This window comes from Lithobates pipiens, unplaced genomic scaffold, assembly GCF_037356315.1.
Source record: "Lithobates pipiens isolate NorthernLeopardFrog02 unplaced genomic scaffold, aLitPip1_a1.2 Scaffold_16, whole genome shotgun sequence".
Classification (NCBI taxonomy): domain Eukaryota; kingdom Metazoa; phylum Chordata; class Amphibia; order Anura; family Ranidae; genus Lithobates; species Lithobates pipiens.
Genome location: NW_027507748.1, coordinates 322,132,238 through 322,153,938, shown reverse-complemented (window position 1 = coordinate 322,153,938; position 21,701 = coordinate 322,132,238). Strand labels below are relative to the sequence as shown.

General features: G+C 44.1%; 1 protein-coding gene across 2 annotated transcripts in view; it reads left to right on the top strand.

Moving 5' to 3' along the window:
• Nucleotides 1–2,245: 2,245 nt before the first annotated feature.
• ADPRS (ADP-ribosylserine hydrolase) overlaps nt 2,246–21,701 on the top strand; it is a 34,529-nt gene continuing 15,073 nt past the window's right edge. The window contains exons 1-4 of one of the 2 annotated variants that reach the window (XM_077481716.1): nt 2,281–2,535; nt 4,564–4,657; nt 8,951–9,158; nt 20,211–20,395. In XM_077481716.1, coding sequence (XP_077337842.1) covers nt 2,382–2,535; nt 4,564–4,657; nt 8,951–9,158; nt 20,211–20,395 — 641 coding nt within the window. In that variant the 5' untranslated portion in view covers nt 2,281–2,381. Of the gene's footprint in view, nt 2,536–4,563; nt 4,658–8,950; nt 9,159–20,210; nt 20,396–21,701 lie in introns of both variants that reach the window. The other variant, XM_077481714.1, reaches the window with a different exon arrangement.

Below are 21,701 nucleotides of genomic sequence, written 5' to 3'. Positions count from 1 at the left end.
GCAGAGATCAGTATCACTAGTTGCTGGGCAGAACAGGGAAATGCTGTTTCCAATGGCATTTCTCCATTCAGCCGCCCTGTGAGATGATTGCGGGTATGCCCGCGGCGATCGAGTCCGCGGGACCCGCGACCGGACTCACGGGGGTCCCGACCGGCACGCGAGCGATGGCAGGGCGGCAAATTTAAAGGGACGTACAGGTACACCCATTTGCCTGCCCGTGCCATTCTGCCAACTTACATCGGCGTGCGCCGGTCGGGAACCGGTTAATTAACATCACTTTAAAGCAGAACTATACTCACTTTGGCTTCAGTGATGTGGCATCCTGGAGCTTCCTGCCGGCTGCTGATATTTTCAGGTAGCCAGCTTCTGAGTATTGATCACCGGCCACTTTCATTGGCTGGGCAGGGATAACATCACTTCTGTGCATGCACAAGAGTGCAGTTAGCTTTGGTATTGCTTAATTTCTACAGCAATCCAAGTACGCAGCTCACTGTACAGGAGCGTACAGGCAGGTAAGTAATTTTAATGCAGAAGAGATAAACATGGCTCTTCTGCATTAACCCTTTCTTGACCGCGCTATATCTGAGTGACAGCTACTTTGCTGGGAGGCCGTCATATGACGTCCTTCTCTGCGGCACGCATTGGCAGTGATCTGCGATTGCTGCATCCTTCACAGATCAGGGTGCAGAGCCAATCATGGCGGTGCTGCAAATCAGTGATGCCTATCAGAGCCTCCTCATTAGTGCTGCCAATCAGTGCTCAACAGTGCTGCAAATCAGTGATGCCTATCAGTGCCTCCTCATCAGTGCCCATCAGTGCTGCCAATCAGTGCTCACTAGTGGTGCCCATCAGTGCCTCCTCATCAGTGCCCATCTGTGCTGCCAATCAGTGCCCATCAGTGATGCCTGTCAGTGCCACCTATTAGTGCCTCCTCTTCGTTGCCCACCAGTGCTGCCAATCAGTGCCTATTGGTGATGCCTGTGAGTGCCACCTATCAGTGCAACCTCATCAGTGAAGAAGAAAAATTACTGATTTACAAAATTGTATAACAGAAACTAAGAAAAAAAAATTCCTCCAAATTTTCAGTCTTTTTTTTTATTTGTTTAGCAAAAAAAATAACCAAGTGGTGATTAAATACCACCAAAAGAAAGCTCTATGTGTCTCAAAAAAAATGATAAACATTTCATGTGGGTACAGTATTGTATGAGCAGGCTAATGTCATTCGCAATGTGACAATACTAAAAGATGAAAATTGACCTGGGCAGGAAGGAGGTTAAAGTGCCCAGTAGGCAAGTGGGTAAAAATCCTGCCTGCTCGCCCATTTTTTTTAAATGCTTGCCACCTGCCTACTGTCAAATGACAGAAGGGGCGGTGTGGCTCTTGTTCTGGGACGACGTCATATGACAGAACAGCTGCTCTCACGCGCCCTCGGGGTGCACTGCTCAGCGACCGCGTCATGTTCCTGGAACACGGGATGACCCCGATCTCTCTAAAGAGCCGCAGCTCTTTAACCATGTGATCAGCTGTGTCCAGTCACATGTAAACACAGAGATTCCGGTAATTGGTTCTCATAACCTCACAAGGACAGATTGTGTGGCGAGAAGAGCCAATCAGCGGCATCTCCTCGCAGGGGACATCCAGACATGTAATGCCCATCAGTGCCCATTAGTGATGCCAGTCAGTGCCGCCCATCAGTGTTGCCCATCAGTGGCACATATCAGTGACCATAACTGCAGCACTCCTCATCAGTGCCACCTAATCAGTGCACACCAGTGGACAAAATTTACTTATTTACAAGATTAACTGACAGAAACTAAGAAACTATTTTTTTTTTCAAAATTTTGGGTTTTTTTTGTAAAAAAAATAAAAAACCCAGCAGTGACTAAATACCACCAAAAGTAAGCTCTGTTTTTGTGAAGAAAATGATCAAAATTTCACATGGAGTGACATAACCGTGCAATTGTCATTAAAAGAGTGACAGCGCTGAAAATTGTGCTGGGCAGGAAGGGTATAAAAGTGCCCTGTAGGCAAGTGGTTAAGTTAAAGTTCCACTTTAAGTGGTTTGGAAAGCTGGCAGTCAAATCATTCGCGCTCACAAACCTTAACCCAGCTCACCCTTGCCAGCCGCTCACCTAGAATTTTATAGTCTCTCGTGAGCCCGCCCTTCTGTTTTGGGTTTCTTCTGAAACTCCGCAGTTCATTGGTAAACCCATTTTGGGTGGATTGATCTCCTCCAATCGACGCCTGCTGTTATACACACATGGAAGGGTGGAAGGGCTCTGATTGGCTGTGTGTGTGTGGACGGAGGGTTGAGGGGTGCAAAGCTTTCTCTTCCTCTGTTCTGTCAGTGAGTGACGCTGTGTATTCGGTGAGGAATTATCATGCAGTCCGTTCCTTTGTACCGCTTCCGGGGAGCTCTGCTAGGGGCGCTAATGGGGGACTGTATAGGAGCCGTGTTCGAGGGAGAGTCCTGCGTGAGTACTCTGTTCCTGAAGAGGGTATTGGAGAGTCTGGACAAAGATGGAAAGCCGAAAGGTAGGGGCTGTATGGTATCCTCCCGCTACTTCCTGGTATGAGAGAAGGTGGGGGGGGGGGGGGGGGGGGCTGGTGTGAGCCATTGTTACCTATGAAGAGGGGTTCCAATATCAGGTGTGTGGAGAGGAGGGTGTCTGTCATTTCCTGTACAGGACAAGGGGAATCCCAACTGAGGCTGTACTGCTTTCCCTTTCATTACACGGCTCATTGTTCTCATGTATCATTGCTTAGGGCACTATCACAGCCATATACAAAACAACATTATCACCACTGATACCTAAAGTGGCTACCATTCGTTACCATGGCATATATTGGGCAGCAAGTAAACATGTTGTCCCTGAAGTTGTGTTTAAAGCAGAAAAAATGGGTAAGGATGACAAAAACTGATATGTGTGTGTGTGTGTGTGTGTGGTGAAGGCTGGTCCATACAGTCCAGGGGTGCCCAACTGCTGGCCCGTGGGCCACATGTGACCTGTGACGCCCTCTGATGTGGCCCGCCACCTTCTGCTCTGAGATGGTGGATCGGCAAGCCCAGATTACGGGGTCCCGACACCAACCCCCCCCCATCCATGAGCATCATTGTGAAAAATAGAGCCGGAGTTATATCAGAATACTGCTACCCATCAGAAAATGCAACCAAAGTGACATTCCTGTCGTGGCCATCTTGGTACACTCATCCGCAAGTAAGCCTACAGTCAGAAGGCGGCAATCCTTTTTACACCCACCAACGTCTTGCATTTCACACTTATTTTTACTAGTAAACTCAGCTTGTATACTGAAATGCAGTATTTTGAAATCCATCAAACTTTTGATGTTGAATTTTAAAGTTGTTGTAAACCTTACAAACCACTTTGACCTACAGGTAAGCCTAGATTAAGGCTTACCTGTAGGTCCAAGAAATATCTCCTAAACCTACACGGTTTAGGAGATATTTGCAAAAATACAGGCACCGCTGTCTACGGCGCATGTGCCATAGACAGCCGCGCGCATGCGCACTGAGCACACCGCTGACGGCGATATGCTGTTAGTGGCGGCTCCCGTGCGCATGCACGGACGTGACGTCATCACTGCTCCGGCGCTGTGAGTGGCCAGAGCAGCGATACCTGGAAGAAGATGGACACTTCGTGCTACAGGGGACAGCAGTGACATCGCTGGCTCCTGTGTCAGGTAAGTGACACATAATGGGCTACTATGCGATACATAGTAGCCCATTATGCTTTACCTTTGCAGGGAGACAAAGAGGAAGTAAACCCATCAGGGTTTACTTCCTCTTTAAAATCAGTGGTGTTCTGTCAGATTAACAAACCTGTCAGATCAGCAGGCTTGCTGCTGCTTTTTAACATCAAAACAGTTTGATGGGTTTCAAAATACTACATTTTACTATATAAGCTGAGTTTACTGGTAAAAATAAGTGTGACATGCAAGACTTTGGTGGGTGTAAAGAGATGTCTGGTTGCTGCCTTCTGACTGTAGGCTTACTGCGGACGAGTGCGGGTGTATCAGGATGGCCGAAATGGAAGGTTACTTCGGTTGCATTTTATGATGGGTAGTGGCATCCTGATAGAACACCAGTGCTAGAGGAAGCAGAGCAACACTGGGCTCCTGTCACTGGCAGAGTGATAACAAATGTACTCCACCTGTGACAGGAGCGATGCAGGAAGATCTCTACTGCAGCCCCATGCTTCCTCCAGCGCCAACTCCTGTCACGCTGATGCTTGGGGATGGTGGGTCGGGAACCAGCCAACAATACCCACCAGCAGGACCAGTCCTGGAGGACAAAGAAAAAATAAATAAAGTGCAGCGCTTGTTCAATAAATAATGATTAAATAATCACAATCGTTAGTTGCAGCCCTAATATTTTTTCAAAGGTGAACTTTGGCCTTTCAACTGAACCTTTTGAAACTCCTTCGGTATTTACAGTAAAATAACTTATTTTACTGCCATTTTTAAAGACATTGGCTGTAACTATGATTTGGGCTTATAATTTCCATTATTTTTTTTCTTTCTTCTATGTGTTCATATTGGAAGTTCTAACATACACAGATGACACAGCGATGACCAGATCAATGGTACAGTCATTGCTGGAAAACAAGGAATTTGATGCAAAGGATTTAGCTGACAGGTAGAGTAACAATTATTTTTGAGCTGTTATGCTTATCCATTGGCTTCAGTACTTTGAGTCACTTGCCTAAATAGAGGTAGAGGTAAGCAATGATGATATATTTTTCTTGGCACAGGTTTACTCTCAATCCTCCATGAACCACAAAAATGGAGAATCCCTTTTTGTTTTGGGTTAAACTTTTAAAGTGAATCTGTCACCGCTTGAAACATAACCAGATTTCTCCTTCTTACTGGGTGCTATAGGCTTTGCCTATAGCCACATAGCCCTGAAGTAGCCCAATGCTGTTTTAATTTTCTGGCGTTAGTCAGATCTCTAAGAATGCAAGGTGCTGTGAGATCTGCCTTGTGATTTCCATAGAGGGATGGAGAGCTTGCCCAGTCACTTGATTAGACTCTAAATTTGAAATTTGCACTCGGCATGTACTGGACTTTGTGGTCCAAACAGTCAGAAGGGATTTCTTGTGCAAGAAAAACCTGTTTACAAACACTCCTTGTACCTTGAACATATGATTTGTTTTTATTTCCCTAATTACCGTATATACTCGAGTAAGCCGAGGCACCTAATTTCACCACAAAAAACTGGGAAAACGTATTGACTCGAGTATAAGCCTAGGGTGGGAAATGCAGCCATTCCTGGTAAATTTTCAGTATGCGGCAAGGTCAACACATAGGCTGCCGGCGTCACTGTGCCTATCACCGCAGCCTCGTTGTGTCGGTCATTGCAGCCTCACTAGTAGTGACTGTGTGTCAGTACCTGTATTTGACAGCGGGCATCTCCCGCTGTGTCTTTGAGCCAACTCTGACATTTTCAGCCATGCTGTGACAAAAGTCCCGTCCTCCTCCTAGACCAGCTCATGTGATAGACGCAGTGTTCTGTCTATCAAACGAGCTGGCCTAGGAGAAGGGCGGGACTTTAGTCACAGCACGGCCGAAAATGTCAGAGTTGGCTCCAAGACACGGTGGTCTCCCGCTGTGTAAGAGAGGGCGGAACTTTTCTCACAGGGCGGTCGAATATTTCAGAGTTAGTGCTGAGACACAGCAGTCTCCCGCTGTGTAAGGGAGGGAGAGAGGGGAGCTCTCCAGCCACAGGGCAATGCGGCCCCAGGACAAGCAGTATCCCTTCTCTGACTCGAGTATAAACTGAAGGGGGGGGTTTTTCAGCATAAAAAAAAAAAGTATCTACAGTATTCTTAAATCTGAAATACAATCTGTGAAGGGGAAGAGGATGTTTAAAAGAAATTTAAACCTGACTTAAAGCGTGGTTCCACCCTAAAGTGGAACCTCCGCTAATCGGAACCCTCCCCCCTCCGGTGTCACAATTGGCACCTTACAGGGGGGAGGGGGTGGAGATACCTGTCAAAGACAGGTATTTACACCCACTTCCGGGCATAGACTCCCGTGGGAGTCTGTCATATCCCGTCCTGCCGCACTGTCTGCTGGGACACACACAGGTCCCAGTGACAGCGCGGAGAATTTCTATTGCGCTGCGCAACTCGCGCATGCGCTGTAGGGAACCGGGAAGTGAAGCTGATTCACTTCACTTCCTGATTCCCTCACCTAGAATGGTGACGGCAGCAGCCGAGAGCCGAGCGATCGATCGGCCTCGGCTGCCGGCATCGCTGGAACCCGGGACAGGTGAGTGTCCATTTATTAAAAGTCAGCAGCTGTAGTATTTATAGCTGCTGGCTTTTAATATTTTTTTTTTTTAGGTGGAATCCCTCTTTAAAATTGTGTTTAACCAATTCAATACAGGGCATTTATACAGCTTCCTTACCAGACCAATTTTTAGCTTTCAACGCTCTCACACTTTGAATGCCAGTTACTCAGTCATACAACACTGTACCCAAACAAAATTTTTATCATTTTTTTTCATACAAATAGAGATTTCTTTTGTTGGTATTTAATCACCACAGGGTTTTTTATTTTTTGCGGCATAAGTGAAAAAAGAGCGCAAATTTTGAAAAAAAAAAACCCCCACTTTTTTTTTTTAGTTTCTATGATAAAATTTTGCAAATAAGTAATTTTTGTTCATAAATTTGGGCCAAAATTTTATACGGATACATCTCTTTGGTAAAAATGAATCAAATTAGTGGATATTATTTAGTCTCTTTGAAAGTTATAGAGTCTACAAGCTATGGTGCAAATCATTGAAAATTTATCACATCTGATCACACCTGATGCACTGATGGCCTATCTAAATTCTTGAGGCTCTGTAATGTCAGGAAAGTACAAATACCCCGCAAATGACCCCTTTTTGAAAAGTAGACAGTCCAAGGTATTTAGTAAGAGGCATGGTGAGTTTTTTTGAAGTTGTAATTTTTTCCCACAATTCTTGGGAAAAAGAAGAATTTATTTTTTATTTTACAAAATTGTCATAATAACAAGTTATTTCTCATACACAGCATATGCATACTTCCAATTACACCCCAAAATACATTCTGCAACTCTTCCCGAGTATGGCAATACCACATGTGTGGGACTTTTACACAGGCTGGCCACATCGTCAGGGGTTCTAGGAGCATAAATGACACCTCTAATTTCCTAAAGACCTATTACATTTGTGAAGGCCCTGGAGCACCAGGACAGTAGAATTACCCACAAAATGACAGACACCCCAACGTATATTCTATGAGGCATAATGAGTCTTTTGAACAGTTAATTTTTTTTTCACAAGTCTTCGGAAAACGTGGAAAGAAAATGAACTCAGATGAACTGTGACAGGTACTCGGGTACTCAGATGGGCTGGGACAGGTACTCTGGTGCTCAGATGGGCTGGGACAGGTACTCTGGTGCTCAGATGGGCTGGGACAGGTACTCGGGTGCTCAGATGGGCTGGGACAGGTACTCGGGTGCTCAGATGGGCTGGGACAGGTACTCGGGTGCTCAGATGGGCTGGGACAGGTACTCGGGTGCTCAGATGGGCTGGGACAGGTACTCGGGTGCTCAGATGGGCTGGGACAGGTACTCGGGTGCTCAGATGGGCTGGGACAGGTACTCGGGTGCTCAGATGGGCTGGGACAGGTACTCGGGTGCTCAGATGGGCTGGGACAGGTACTCGGGTGCTCAGATGGGCTGGGACAGGTACTCGGGTGCTCAGATGGGCTGGGACAGGTACTCGGGTGCTCAGATGGGCTGGGACAGGTACTCGGGTGCTCAGATGGGTTGGGAGAGGTACTCGGGTGCTCAGATGGGCTGGGACGGGTACTCAGATGGGCTGGGACGGGTACTCAGATGGGCTGGGACGGGTACTCGGGTACTCAGATGGGCTGGGACGGGTGCTCAGATGGGCTGGGAGGGGTGCTCAGATGGGATGGGTACTCGGGTACTCAGATGGGCTGGGACGGGTACTCGGGTACTCAGATGGGCTGGGACGGGTACTCGGGTACTCAGATGGGCTGGGACGGGTACTCGGGTACTCAGATGGGCTGGGACGGGTACTCGGGTACTCAGATGGGCTGGGACGGGTACTCGCGTACTCAGATGGGCTGGGACGGGTACTCAGATGGGCTGGGACGGGTACTCGGGTACTCAGATGGGCTGGGACAGGTACTCGGGTACTCAGATGGGCTGGGACAGGTACTCGGGTACTCAGATGGGCTGGGATGGGTGATGACAGGTACTTTGATGGGTGGTGACAGGTACTTTGATAGGGGGGGTAATCAGTGTGTGTTGGTGTACACTGAGCGGTAACATCTTGTTACCACGGTTTGTTTACATTGTGTGACTGGCTGTGATTGGCTATTTACCCCGTGACCGGCTGTGTCCAATTTCATTGGCTCTTTACTGCGATCAGGGTTGGGCTGTGTCAGGGTGACAAGCTGCAACCCCCGATCGGCGCTCTGCACGCACCCTAGGCGCGTGCACGAGCCCTATAACTGCACAGTACATGTGATTGGACACGGCCGGTCACATGTATCGGGGAGGGTCGATGGGGAGGAAAATCCCACAGATCGGGGATGAGCTGTGTCCGAGGGACACAGCTCATCCACGATCGCCATGCTGCGGGCCCGCTGGAGCGGCGCAATACCGAGGCCGTCATATGACGTCCACCCAGGATGGGATCCCATCTGTGGCCGTCATTTGACTATGGCCCGGTATTGAAGTGGTTAAAGGGTTTGCTCTATTAAGACGGGCTCATTAAATTGCAGTGGGGCTAGAAAGTCTGCAAATTGAGTGTGTGTATATATATATATATATATATATATATATATATATATATATATATATATATATATATATAATATATTTTTAAGTGTTCCCATTTTTATTTTTATTTATTTTTTCTATTCTACAGATTTACCAAGGAGTACTTCAATGATCCAGACCGTGGATATGGCCCAGGCGTCATCCATGTGTTTGAGAAGCTTTACAGTGGGGAATACAGCAACGTCTTTACCCCAGCCAAGGAGCAGTTTAATGGGAAGGGTTCCTATGGAAATGGAGCAGCAATGAGAGCCGTGGCCATTCCTCTGGCATTTCCCAATATTGCTGACGTTATAAAGGTTGTTATTTTTATTATATGAAAAAAATATTATTTAATGAGCTTTTACTTATTTTATAGTAATTCATGGTAAAATGTAAAGAACAGTGTTTATTTGCTAGGTACTACCTATAACTTAGACGTATGCTTTGAGCTAGATAAAAGATATAAGTGATCTCTGCTTTAGCTGTTTGAAAAACAAAAAAGAGCTGGATTTGATGTGAGATTGTAATTTTAAAGTATTACTAAACCCTGTATTCACTATATATGGTTTCGCACAGAATGTGGAAATGCAATAGTTTTATTAAATATAAACTGCCATATACCTTTTTTTTTTTTTTTTTTTTTTTTTTTTTTTTTTCCCATCAGCAGTATATAGCAGTCTTGTGACTTCTATAAGTGTTTGCTTGTAGGAGGAGTTTTCATTCTCCTCCGATTGTCTCTTGAGGCTGCAGGACCCCCGACCTTCTTCTGTCTGGACAGTACTGATTGACCCTGTGCTGATCACATGCACTCTTCCAAGAAAAAAAAAAAATCTCTAGCAATACAAGATAAAGTACAGTAATTGATAACCAATCTGATTTCAGGTTTTGTGTGTGTTTTTTTTTTTTTTTTTTTTTAATGTTAGATCACTGACTTTTAGTGCAACTGCACTATTCTCTTTGCCTTATTGCTTAGTGCAGGGCTTGACAAATTTGCTTGGAATCTAGGAGCCAGCTAAAAAAGTTAGGAGCCAGGTTGGCAATGGCGATCCGGACCTGTCCCTGGCCTGACATGGAGACGAGTGAGGGGAAGATAGCGCCCATACCCCCCCCCACCTGTCTCCAAGTCATTGCTCATAGCTCTTAGAGGGACATTTTATTTATTTTTTTCAAATGACAACATTTTTTTAAATTGCATTTTAGTGTAAATGTGAGATATGAGGTCTCTCTGACCCCAGATCTCATATTTAAGAGGACCTGTCATGCTTTTTTCTATTACAAGGGATTTTTACATTCCTTTTAATAGGAATAAAAGTGACACAATTTTTTTTTTAAAAGCACAGAGAAAAAATAAAAAAGAAAAGTTAACATAAATAAGAAGAAGAATTTTTTTTTTTTTTAAACGTGCCCTGTTCCGCCAAGCTCGCGTGCAGAAGTGAACGCATACGTGAGTAGCGCCCGCATATGAAAGCGGTGTTCAAACCACACATGTGAGGTATCACCGTGATCGGTAGAGCGAGAGCAATAATTCTAGCCCTAGCCCTCCTCTGTAACTCAAAACATGCAACCTGTAGATTTTTTTTTTTTTTTAAACGTCGCCTATGGAGATTTTAAAGGGTAAATGTTTGTTGCCATTCCACGAGCGGATGCGATTTTGAAGCGTGACCTGTTGGGTATCAATTTACTCAGTGTAACATTTATCTTTCACAATAATATAAAAAAAAATGGGCTAACTTTACTTTTTTAATTAAATAATTATTTTCCCCCCAAAAAAGTACGCTTGTAAGACCGCTGCGCAAATACGGTGTGGCAGAAAGTATTGCAATGACCTCCATTTTATTCTCTAGGGTGTTAGAATAAAAAATATATATAATGTTTAGGGGTTCGAAGTAAAGGGAAGGAGATAGGTGGGCAGCGGAAACAGGCAGGGGAAGCTCCATTAGCATTGCTGGTTGTCATACCAAAGGCCACCACAAGAGGGCGCCAGATTCCAGAAGGAAGCATAGGACCGCAGAAGGCCTCAAAGCCGCGTCCTCAATTACCGGCCGGCGGCAGCGTGGCCCAACGTGATCACGCTGTGGGGGAGGGGGGGTGTGCACGGAGACAGAATTCCCCCCAACTGTGCTGCCCCGGGCGTCAGGTCGCTAATTCTAGTCGCAAATGTGACCTGGCACCCCGGGTTTGTCGAGCCCTGGCTTAATGCCGGAAGACCCCTTTCTGTTTCATTCTTTCCTACACAGCACAATGCACAGTATATGTGAGTTGTCATTTATTTTGAATGTTTCCCCTGAAGCAAGCACCTGTCATTCACTGCATCACAAAATACAGATATTCATACTCTGTACACTGTGCTATATATATATATATATATATAGCAATCGGAAAAAAAAAATTGCGCTAGTGTGTTATCAAAAGTAAATGTAGCAGCTGTGCACTAAAACCTAAATACCAGGTCAATCACAAATGCATGTCCTAAAAGTGCAGCGCTAAATAAAGTTACCATGTGTAAAACTCCATATGACATTTCAAAACCTTTGAAGTGAACAGAAAATTCAATCAAAATATTATTCAATCCAAAAATGTCCTTATGCAAAAGTGCAAAATATTATATTCATAAAGTACAAAGTTCATAAATTGATCACTAAAGTGCTCCTGTGCAAACAATTCATGCATGCCAGTGACCCACACTGAATAGATCGATCCCGACGGTGCAGTGCTCAGACATTCACCGTTGTGACACCTTCACCATTAATCAGATGGGGGGGGGGGCTTACCAGATCACCAGAGGTCTTCCTTAATCAGGAAGACCATTCAGCACTTATTGGGATCTCTGATCCTCAGATGGAAATCCAGAAATGTTCCCCTGCCAGCTTCGCTGTGTTCCCCTTATGGTGAGAAGATGATTCAGCTCACCGTCTCAGATTGGATGGATGAATCCTCAGAGTTAAAATGGGTAAAAAAACTGGGAGACTCCTCATAGTGTAATATGGTGCAAAGAGTGAAGAAACATGCAGAGCCCTGCTGTGCGTAGACCAGCTCTCTGCTTAACTTTCTCAAAGTTACATCCCCCAACACAAATTTCCAGCTGCTTTTATCTCCTGTGTTGGAAAACTTGCCAGAAGTTATCATGCTGGTAACAGAGGAACGAAGCAGCAAAAAGACACGTGACTTGGGGCTTTGGAGAGAGATAAGTTAACACTGCCGATTATATATGCCTAGGTCATATTTCACGAATGGGGTTTACATCCACTTTTTTTTTTTTTTTTTTAAAGGAGCTCTTCTGTTTGTCTTTTTAATTTTCTGCTCTGTAACTGCATATAGTATAGAATGTAGACCCTTCATATAGTGTAAAAGTGGTAATGACCACATTTATGACACATGTTCTTGTTTGGTTTCAAGTCTATCTATGCTGACTTTTTTTTTTTTTTTGCATGGAGTTGGGAAGGATTAGAATTCCTGTCAGGTTTTACTTCAGTTTTTAGCTTCCTTCACTTGCTAACTAGCAAAAGGGTGGCTCCAGGGGCAGGAAATGAGGGCAAGTCTAACAGCAACACAGATGCTTTCCTGTTGCCTACATTGTAGCATATACATGGTTGGTTGCTCGGCCTTCATCAAACCTCCAGGGACAAACTTTAATGGTCCATGGAACATATCTGCTTCATTTATACGCTTTGGGTCATTGTTGTGTTGGAGGTAAACCTTCTTCACATTGACAACTTTCTGGCAGAGGGCAGCAGATTTTCCTCAAAATTTTTTATGGTATTTTGCCCCATGCGTTTTTCTTCTATCCTAACAAGTGCTCCAGTCCCTGCTGCAGAGAAACTCCCCCATAACAGGGTAGTACCACCTCCATGCTTTACTGTGGGAATGGTGATATTTTGGATGGTCTGCTGTATTGGATTTCCACCAGACATATTGTTTGGTGTTGAGGCCAAATAAACGACTTAAACGCATCTTGAAGATTTTGAGGCCACATGGAAAAAGGTGTTGTGGTCAGATGAGACTAAAATTGAAAAAATTCGGTCTCCATGTACAAAGAAAAACTGGACTGTTGATCCCAAGGCTAGCCATAGATGGCTTGTGTTTTTTCGTTGAACCTGCAGATTGAACGATAAAAACAAACAAATTCCTACATCCACACAATGTAGGTAGATAGCGGTATCCTCTCAGACATTGGGGTTGATTTACTAAAACTAGACAGTGCAAAATCTGGTGTATGGTAGCCAATCAGCTTCAAACTTCAGCTTGTTCATAGTTGCGTAGTTAGGTTGAAAAAAGACACCAGTCCATCCAGTTCAACCACCAAAAAATTTAAAAATGTCATACAATCCCATATATACACAATTCTATACCCACAGTTGATCCAGAGGAAGGTGAAAAACCCCAGCAGAGCATGATCCAATTTGCTAAAGCAGGGGAAAAAATTCCTTCCTGATCCCCGTGAGAGGCAATCGGATTTTCCATGGATCAACTTTACCTATAAATGATAGTACCCAGTAATATTATGTACATTTGGGAAATAATCCAGGCCTTTTTTAAAGCAATCTATTGAGCTGGCCAGAACCACCTCTGCAGGGAGTCTATTCCACAGCTCGTACTGTGAAGAAACCTTTCTGTATTTGGATTTGAAATCTCTTTTCCTCTAGACGTAAAGAGTGCCCCCTTGTCCTCTTTGTTGACTGTAAAGTGAATAACTCAACACCAAGTTCACTATATGGACCCCTTATATATTTGTACATGTTGATTATATCCCCCCTTAATCTCCTCTTATCAAGAGTGAATAAATTCAGTTCCTCTAATAGTTCCTCATAGTTCAGTTCCTCATAGCTGAGCTCCTCCATGCCTCTTATCAGTTTGGTTGCCCTTCTCTGCACTTTCTCCAGTTCCCTAATATCCCTTTTTGAGAACTGGTGTCCAAAACTGAACTGCATATTCCAGATGAGGTCTAACTAATGATGTGAACAGGGGAAAAATTATCTATCTATCTATCTATCTATCCTCCCTTTGTAAACCGCAGCTTGGCATTGCATGCTGCTATTGAGCTTATGATCTACCAAAACCCCCAGATCCTTCTCCACTATGGATCCCCCTAGTATGCATCATGCATAATTTTACATTTATCAACATTAAACCTCATCTACCACGTAGTCACCCAATTAGACAGAGCATTGAGGCCACGTAGTCACCCAATTAGACAGAGCATTGAGGTCGGCTTGTAAATTGGAGATATCCTGTAAGGATGTTATTCCACTGCATAGCTTGGTGTCATCTACAAAGACGGAAATGTTACTTTTGATCCCAGACCCAATATCATTTATAAAGATATTAAAAAGTATGGGTCCCAACACTGAACCTTGGGGTACACAACTGATAACCTTAGACCATTCAATTAAGCTGTTCAATTAAGCTTTGACCGAAAAAAATAAAATAAAAATGGAAGCTGATGTCTTTTACAAAAGGTTTTATTAATAATGTTCAGTCAAACAGAGCCAACAATTAGTTATGGTATACCGTATTTATCGGCATATAACAAGCACCCCAAGTTTAGGAGGGAATTGTAAGGAAAAAAAATTACATTTAAATGCCCATCAATGCAGCCTTATCAGAGTCCATCTGCAGCCTTGTCCATCATTGCACCCTTGTCAGTGTCATTTGAGGCCTTGCCGTTTGAAAATGGTGCCGGATGTCCTGTGTATCTCGGTCGCTCACGCGTGACTGTGAGAGTGGCCGAAAGCCGCAGAGAGGCTCATAATCTGCAGGGGATCGGCATATAACATGCACCCGCAATTTTCCCCTGACTTTAAGGGGGAAAAAAAGTGCGTGTTTTATACGCCGCTAAATACAGTAATTGTGTACAAACACAGGAAAAACGTACATAATCAAAATTCAACGCCTCACAATATTTAGAACTGTAAAAAGGAAAAAATTGAAAAAGAAAATGGTCGAGACAATTCTAAGGTAATGACAAAACAGGAATTTTAACATTGCAGAAATGTCTGACCGCACAGCTGGGTGCACAAAGACGGTAACAATCTAATATTAAGCCGAGAGCTTGCATTATAAATGGAGGCGAAGGGGAAAAAAAAATTGCATATATCACAACCAGCCAAACCAGGGCAGCCCCTGGGAACCATAAGCATATAAAATAGCCAGAAATATAAGAGCAGGAGGAGTGGAAAAGTAGAGGCAGCAAAAGAAAAGCACAGAGAGAAAGGGGGGAAAGGAAAGAGTCCCACGGGGTCCATGAGGATCACTAAAGTGACAGAAAAGTGTTGTTGTTTCGAAGGGGGTTGAGTGTGAATAATCCAAGGTCACCAAACCCAACAGTTTTTCATGAGTGTCTGATATTATAGCTATTAATTTCTCATTAACCATAATGCCGTTCAAAACTGATTATGGGGGTTTAGGAAGCGAATTATTTTCTATGCAGAGCTGCACCAGATTTTGCACTCTTCAGTTTTAGTAAATCAACCTCATTGCATTCACATAGCATGGACACTCTGCTCTCAGAATACACCGCTGCAGCCACTTATTGAGGAGAAATTTTTTCCCCAAAAGTCAATTCAACAAAATTCGATCCTTGAGTCCACTTTTGTTGAGCTGGAGCAGCCGCACATGATCCTTTATTCGGCTGCTCTCTGCTGAACCAGCTGAATTTAGATCCATCAATGTCCAGCCTAAAAGGAGTTACCTCCCCTCTGATGTCTGTGGTAGGTATTGTACTCTTTATCTGTCAGTTTGGTACATCCCAAAAAGGGGAGTAGTATTTAACCACCACTTAAGCTCTTCCACCTGTATACCGTTTAAGGAACCAGAGCAAAGTTAAATTTCTGCTATGAGCCCAGTGATTAGAGAATAACTTTGTCATAACTTGGGCTTTGTTCACATCTATGCAGCTGTGAACGTGTGTGTGATATTTTTTTTTTTTTTTTGTGTGTCGTGGTTCGGACAGCCCATTTATTTCAATGTGCTGCCCCAGGAGCAAAAATTGCACAAAAGGAGTGCATGACCAATTCCTACTACACTCACTATCACAGCCCTGAGGAAAGGGGAGGCCCTCAAAATGCGTTGCCATGACCTGTGAACTGATAAAACAACTTTTTAATAAATGAACCCCAAGTGTGACAACTTTCCATACTTAACATGCCTCTGCACCCATTCAACTCATACCTTGCAATTAGATTATAGTGTTTCTACTACACTATGTTCAAAGGGGTATCTTTGTTGTCATGCAATGGATTTACATGTTGAAATGTTGTTGAGGTACTTCATATGGGTACCCTCCAGACCTACAGGCTTTTCACACGCAGTATTTTGTCAAAGTAAGCGGGCATCAGTGAAATGCAGGGCTTAAAAGCAGTTGGTATGAAAAATAACTTATTCACTTTTGGTTTGTTTAAAACAAAATTCTTTTTCATTTTATATTTATCTGTTTAGCCGCTTCAACCCTTGGAAGATTTTACCCCCTTCCTGACTAGAGCACTTTTTGTGATTCGGCACTGCATCACTTTAACCACTTGCCGACTGCCGCACGACGATGTACGTCGACAGAATGGCACGGGCAGGCATACGGGCGTACCTGTACGTCCCTGCCTTCCCGCGGGTGGGGGGCCCGATCGGGCCCCCCCCCCCCCCGGTGCCTGCGGCGGTCGGTATTCGTTCGGGAGCGATCCGGGATGAGGGGGCGGCCATTCATTCATGGCCACCCCCTCGCGATCGCTCCCGACGAATGAAAATGCTCCGTGACATCACTTCCTCTCCTGTAATGTAAACACAGGAGAGGAAGTGATGTAATCTCTCCTCCGTGTCGGTATTTTTTGTTCCGACACCGAGGAGAGAGGATCGGTGAGTTGCACCAACACGACACTACACAGTAGAACATGCCAGGCACACTCACACCCCCCCGATCACCCCCCCAATTACCCCTGCCCCCCAGTCACAGTGACACCAATGTCATTTTTTTTTTTTTTTTTTTACATTGGTGTCATTTGTGACTGTAATAACTGTTAGGGCAGTTAGGGTTAGCCCCCTTTAGTTCTAATGTACCCCCCTAACCCCCCCAATAAAGGTTTAACCCCGTGATCACCCCCCGTCGCCAGTGTCACTAAGGCTGGGTTCACATTGCAGCGGTTTATGAGAACGAATGTGATTCGCACTGCAGTGCAAATCACATCCGATCTCTGTGCGATTCGAGTTCAGCCATACAGATAGTATGGCTGAATTCGCGCCGCACCCGCCGCAAATTCGCACGGGACCCTTTTTTTGGTCCGCAGCAGAATCGGTTCACACCATGCGATCTGAGTTTGCAGATCGCACTGCGATATGCGAACTGATCTGGGGGTGTCATTAACATTTCACTGACACTCCCAGCAGTTCGCATAGGGCAGTGTGAACTGCCGCCGGGAGGCATGCGATGCGGGAACCCGCCGCGGATTCGTGGCGTTCCTGCATCGCTCCAGTGTGAACCCAGCCTAATAAGCGATCATTTTTCTGATCGCTGTATTAGTGTCACAGGTGACGCTAGTTAGGCAGGTAGGTATTTAGGTTCGCCGCAGCTTTTTATAGCGCCAGGGACCCGCATATACTACCGCATAAAGCCCCCTGATTGCCCCCTAGTTAACCCCTTCACCAGTGATCACCATATAACTGTTACAGGTGACGCTGGTTGGTTAGTTATTTTTTTATAGTTTCAGGGAACCCGCCATTTATTACCTAGTCTCACTAGTGTACCCCTAAATTTAGGGGTGTCTACTTTCCAAAATGGGGTCATTTGGGGGGGGGGGGGGGTTTGTGCCATCTTGGCATTTTATGGCCTTCAAAACTGTAACGCCCTTAGAAAGCCTGAAGGCGGTGCTTGGTTTTCGGGGCCCCGTACGCGGCTAGGCTCCCAAAAAGTCCCACATATGTGGTATCCCCGTACTCAGGAGAAGCAGCAGAATTTATTTTGGGGTGTCATTTCACATATGCCCATGGCATGCGTGAGCAATATATCATTTAGTGACAACTTTGTGAAAAAAAAAAAAAAAGAAAAAAGGTTTGTAATTTTCCCACAACTTGTGGCAAAATATAAAATATTCCATGGACTCAACATGCCTCTCAGCAAATAGCTTGGGGTGTCTACTTTCTAAAATGGGGTCATTTGTGGGGGTTTTGTGCCATCTTGGCATTTTATGGCCTTCAAAACTGTAATAGGTAGTGAGGAGTGAAGTCAAATATTTACGCCCTTAGAAAACCTGAAGGCGGTTCTTGGCTTTCGGGGCCCCGTAGGCGGCTAGGCTCCCAAAAAATCCCACACATGTGGTATCCCCGTACTCAGGAGAAGCAGCAGAATTTATTTTGGGGTGTCATTTCACATATGCCCATGGCATGTGTGAGCAATATATCATTTAGTGACAACTTTGTGTAAAAAAAAAAAAAAAAAAAAATTTTTTTTTTTTGTCATTATTCAATCGCTTGAGGCAAAAAAATAAAATATTCAATGGGCTCAACATGCCACTTATCAATTTCCTTAGGGGGTCTACTTTCCAAAATGGGGTCATTTGGGGGGGTTTTGTACTGCCCTGCCATTTTAGCACCTCAAGAAATGAGATAGGCAGTCGTAAACTAAAAGCTGCGTAAATTCCAGAAAACGTACCTTAGTTTGTAGATGTGACAACTTTTGCGCAAACCAATAAATATACAGTTATTGACTTTTTTTTACCAAAGACATGTGGCTGAATACATTTTGGCCTAAATGTATGACTAAAATTGAGTTTATTGGATTTTTCTAATAACAAAAATAGAAAATATCATTTTTTTTTCAAAATTTGCGGTCTTTTTACGTTTATATCGCAAAAAATAAAAATCGCAGAGGCAATCAAATACCATCAAAAGAAAGCTCTATTTGTGGGAAGAAAAGGACGCAAATTTTGTTTGGGTACAACATTGCATGACCGCGCAATTACCAGTTAAAGCAGCGCAGTGCCAAAGTGTAAAAAGACCTCTGGTCATTGACCAGCAAAATGGTCCGGTCTGAAAGTGGTTAACTGACAATTGCACGGTCATACGATGTTGCATCCAAACAATATTGACGTCCTTTTTTTCCACAAATAGAGCTTTGTTTTGGTGGTATTCGATCACCTCTGCAGTTTTTATTTTTTGCGCTATAAACCAAAAAAAAAGTGACAATTTTAAGAAAAAAAATCAATATTTTTTACTTTTTTCTATAATAAATATCCCCCAAAAATATATTTTAAAAAAACGTTTTTTTTCCTCAGTTTAGGCTGATATGTATTCTTCATATTTTTGGTAAAAAAAATAATCGCAATAAGCGCATATTCTTTGGTTTGTGCAAAAGTTATAGCGTAGGGGATGGTTTTATGGTATATATTATTAGTAGTGGTGTCGATCTGCTTTTTGGTGTTTTTATTTATTTAACATTTTTTTGGGGACTGCGACATTATGGCGGACACATTTGACACTATTTTGGGACCATTGTCATTAATGCAGCGATCAGTGCTATAAAAATTCACTGATTACTGTGTAAATGACACAAGCAGGGAAGGGGTTAACCACAAGGGGGCGATGAAGGGGATAAGTGTGTGGTAGTGAGTGATTTTAATTGGGGGGGGGGGGGGATGGGCTTCAACTTGCTTGACAGTGGTCACTGCTCTTCGATGACAGAGAGCAGTGATCTCTGTCATGACACACACTAGAATGAGGAAATGCCTTGTTTACATAGGCACGTCCCCATTCTGCGGGTCCGTGACACAATCGCTGCTGACACGGTCACGCTGTACGTGGTGGGCGCCTGCTAGCCCCGCCTCCTTAAAGGGGATGTACAGGTACGCACATTTGCCCACCGCTGCCATTGTGCCGATGTATATTGGTGTGCAACCTTCGGCAAGTGGTTAATAAGTGCGAAACGTACCTGTTAATGTTACCAGAAATCTTGAAACTGATAAATTTCTCTGCTCTGTTTGCTGTGCTGTCATCAGTTACATTGTTTACAGCGATCCTTGCAGACTACAAAACGCATTGTGCCTATTTAATGGGAAAGATATATTGAAGGGTTGTTGGGTTTTTTTTATTTTTTTTTATTTATTTTTTTGTATTCCTGTCTTAGGGTGACCATGCTGCTTCTCTGTAGATACAGTACAGTGAATGAGTGCTGTCACCCTAGGACAAAGTGTGTCGTCAGTATCCCCTAATTGAAAATAAAGGTAGCTGCCGCATCTAAGGACTGGTAAGCTGCAATATATAATTTTTTTTTTTTTCATGGGATTAAATACACTTTAAACTAAACTTGACTTTAGAGAAATACAGTTTGCCATTGCCAACACCCTTTTTAAAAATGGACAGAATTTTTTATGTATTTTTTTTTTTTTTTACAGTATGCTAAAACCAGTGGAAAACTGACACATGCCTCCTCTTTGGGTTACAATGGAGCAGTTCTGCAGGCCCTGGCAGTGCACTATGCTCTGCAGGGAGAGCAGAGTCGGGATTCCTTCCTCAGTAGGCTCCTGGATCACATGGGCGAAATAGAAGCTGATGAGAAATCTAAAAGTGATGCAGTGGAGTAAGTCGACCTCTAAAATACTTGGTTCATGCTTGTGTGATTTAGTAAGAGATATTAACATGACCATTCTGTCAGATTCTTACTTTAAGACAAAGCCCAAAGTCATATTTTCTGAGGGACTTTTTTAATAAGTTAACTTTTACAAAAAAATAAAAATACGCATTTTGTTGTAGATAAACGAACGCCCATTTTTTATTTTATTTTTTGCTTGGGATCTGTAATGCATTGTGCCCACAAGCAGCAGATCATTGGTGTTTCTGACAGGGATATACCTAAAGCTATCAACAGCTGTAATGTAATGTAATGTAATCTGTTACAAAAGGTGAACTTATCCTTTAAAGCAGTGGTCCCCAACGTTTTGGGGACCGGCTGCGTGGAAGAAAATTGTGCCAAGGCCCGGGTGTGGTACAATTGTGCCACCAGATGTAGCTTTTACATGTGCATGTAGACATGCCATGTCACTTGCCATATTGCCAGATGTGGACTGTCACTTGCCATATTGCCTGCCACCAGATGTGGATTATCGCTTGCCATTTCGCCTGCCAGTGCCACCAGATGTGGATTGTCACTTGCAACGTCACCTGCCAGTGCCATCAAATGTGAATTGCCACTGCATTGGTGGCAGCACTGGTCCATTTAGCACAGAGACAGGCCTCTGTGCACTGGTCGGTTGTGAGTGAGGGCAGGAGAGTGAGATGCAGGGCAGGCGGTGAGAGATGATGTCATCTCTCTGCTCCCGCCACACTTCTAACATTAAAGAGGTGGCCTGCGAGGGGAGCGGTAGAGCGGTAATGCGGGCCAGACGGAGAGAGATGTCATCTCTGCTCATCTGCTTCTCTCATCCACCCGGCTATTTTGACAGAACGCCTGGCTCTCTCACCCCGCCCGCCTGGCTCTCTCACGCCGCCCGCCCGCCTGGCTCTCTTACGGCGTCTGCAGTCCCCTCCAAAAGCCTCTGTCCTGGGTGAGTCTGTCACACTACCTGCTAAAAAATCTAGAAAACAGGAATTGGTTGTTTTGGCAGAAAACACATCTAGGACACCCTGTGCTAGATGTACCTTGCATCCATGATGAACAATCTTTTCAATATTAACAACTAACCCACTGGGCACTTGAACTCCCTTGCTAACTAGACCAATTTTCAGCTTTCTACTTTCTTACTAAGTCATACAACATACAACACCGTACCTGTGCCAATCTCTGAAAATTGATCACACCTGAAGTACTGACGGCCTAACAAGCCAGGAAAGTACAAATAACCACCAAATGACCCTTTTTTTTGGAAAGTAGACATTCCAAGGTATTT